The sequence below is a fragment of the Acanthisitta chloris genome, unplaced genomic scaffold, assembly GCF_000695815.1.
Source record: "Acanthisitta chloris isolate BGI_N310 unplaced genomic scaffold, ASM69581v1 scaffold15797, whole genome shotgun sequence".
Lineage (NCBI taxonomy): Eukaryota > Metazoa > Chordata > Aves > Passeriformes > Acanthisittidae > Acanthisitta > Acanthisitta chloris.
The window spans coordinates 15,588-17,073 of record NW_008683376.1 but is presented as its reverse complement, the minus strand read 5'-3'; the positions used below and the strand labels follow the sequence as shown (position 1 = coordinate 17,073).

The 1,486-nt window shown below is 53.8% G+C and overlaps 1 protein-coding gene across 1 annotated transcript in view; it reads left to right on the top strand.

Annotated features, from left to right (window-relative positions):
- Positions 1-1,486, top strand: part of FANCM (Fanconi anemia, complementation group M) — a gene marked incomplete at its 5' end in the record, with an annotated part of 26,213 nt that overhangs the window by 24,445 nt on the left and 282 nt on the right. The window contains one exon of the mRNA XM_009078917.1: positions 686-977. Coding sequence (XP_009077165.1) covers positions 686-977 — 292 coding nt within the window. The remainder of the gene's footprint in view (positions 1-685; positions 978-1,486) is intronic.

Genomic DNA, 1,486 nt, shown 5'->3' with positions numbered 1-1,486 from the left:
GAGTGTCATGAGAAAAACTGGCCAAAAATTATAGGAATGAGTGACATCCTCAGCAGTAGGATAAACAGACAGCTCCAACCCAATCCACTTATGTACAGCCCCCCCCCGAGAAGCTCCATCTGTAGTGGCCAATGCTAGCAGAGCTTCCATACTGAACTGTCAGTAATGAGATTTGTCAGGAAAATGAAGCTGTAGCCCCAACTATTGGATTGCAGTGGTGGAGTTTCATATCCCAGAACATTCATGAGCTGAGAGCTCATGTCATGAGTCAGAGCTGAGAGCTCCAGTCCATCTTCTGTGCATCAGGTGCAGCAACTCCTCTCAGGTACTGCCCAGATGAGAAGAACAGTGTTGGTAAAATTATTTGATTGCATAACTTGCAAGAAGTTAGGATTCAAACAAGTGCCTCTGCATGGATCCTTTATCAGAGAATCACAGCCTGGTTTGGGTGGGAAGGACCTTAAAGTCCATCCCATCCCACCCCCTGGCATGGGTAGGAACACCTTCCAGTAGCCCAGGTTGCTCCAAACCTTATCCAACCTGGGATGTTTTCCCTCACCATGGTTTTGGGTGAGCTCTCAGAGCAGGTGACCCTTGAGCTGCTTTGTTTTATAAGTGCTTCCCATGAGATTTCCCAGTGATTTAGTCCTCCAGTCTCCCCTGTATTCCTCACTTCCCTGTGCAGGAGAGACATCTCGGTTCCTGCAGCGCACTCAGCACTATGATGCTGTGCTCTCAGCCCTGGTCCAGGCTGGCATCCGAGTCCTGTTCAGCTCTGGGCAGGAGGACAGTGCTGCCTTGCTGAAGGACCTGGCTGTGGTGGAGCAGAGGAAGAACTGTGCCATCTGTGTGCCCACGGAGGTGGAGGGACCCTGGCGGGACAGGCTCAGCTTCTACCTCAGCATCCCCAACCTCAGCTACGTGGCTGCCCTCAACCTCTGCCATGCCTTCCACTCCCTCAGGGACATGGTCAACAGGTAATGCCACAGGGGCAGGGCAGGTGTGTGGCCTGCCTGGCCTTTCACTGCTGTCTCCTCCCCTGGGGCTGGCATCAGTCTTCCTGTGGGATACATTCGTGGGGAGAGCCTTCCTTCACCTTTCCTGCTGGAGGAGATCCTTCCTGCACCTTCCCTGTGAGACAGATGCTGATGGAAGTCCTTTCTGCATCTTCCCTGTGGGACAGATGCTCAGGGAGACCCTTGCTGCACCTCTGCTGCGGGATAGATGCTTGGGGAGGTCCTGCACCTTTCCTGCTGGAATAGCTGCTCAGGGAGATCTTTTCCACACCTGTCAGAGCTCCCAGGAGCTTTCCTGTCTCTGTTCTCTCTGCACTCTCCAGTCTCTCCCAGCCAAGCAGCCCAGGACAACAACACAGCTCTGCTTCCACCCCCACCTCCTGCTGCCCCATCTTTTCCTCCCTTTTGGCATTCCCCATTTTCCTGCAGCTTCCCTAGCCTTGCTCAGGTGTGCTCCCAGCCCTGGGACA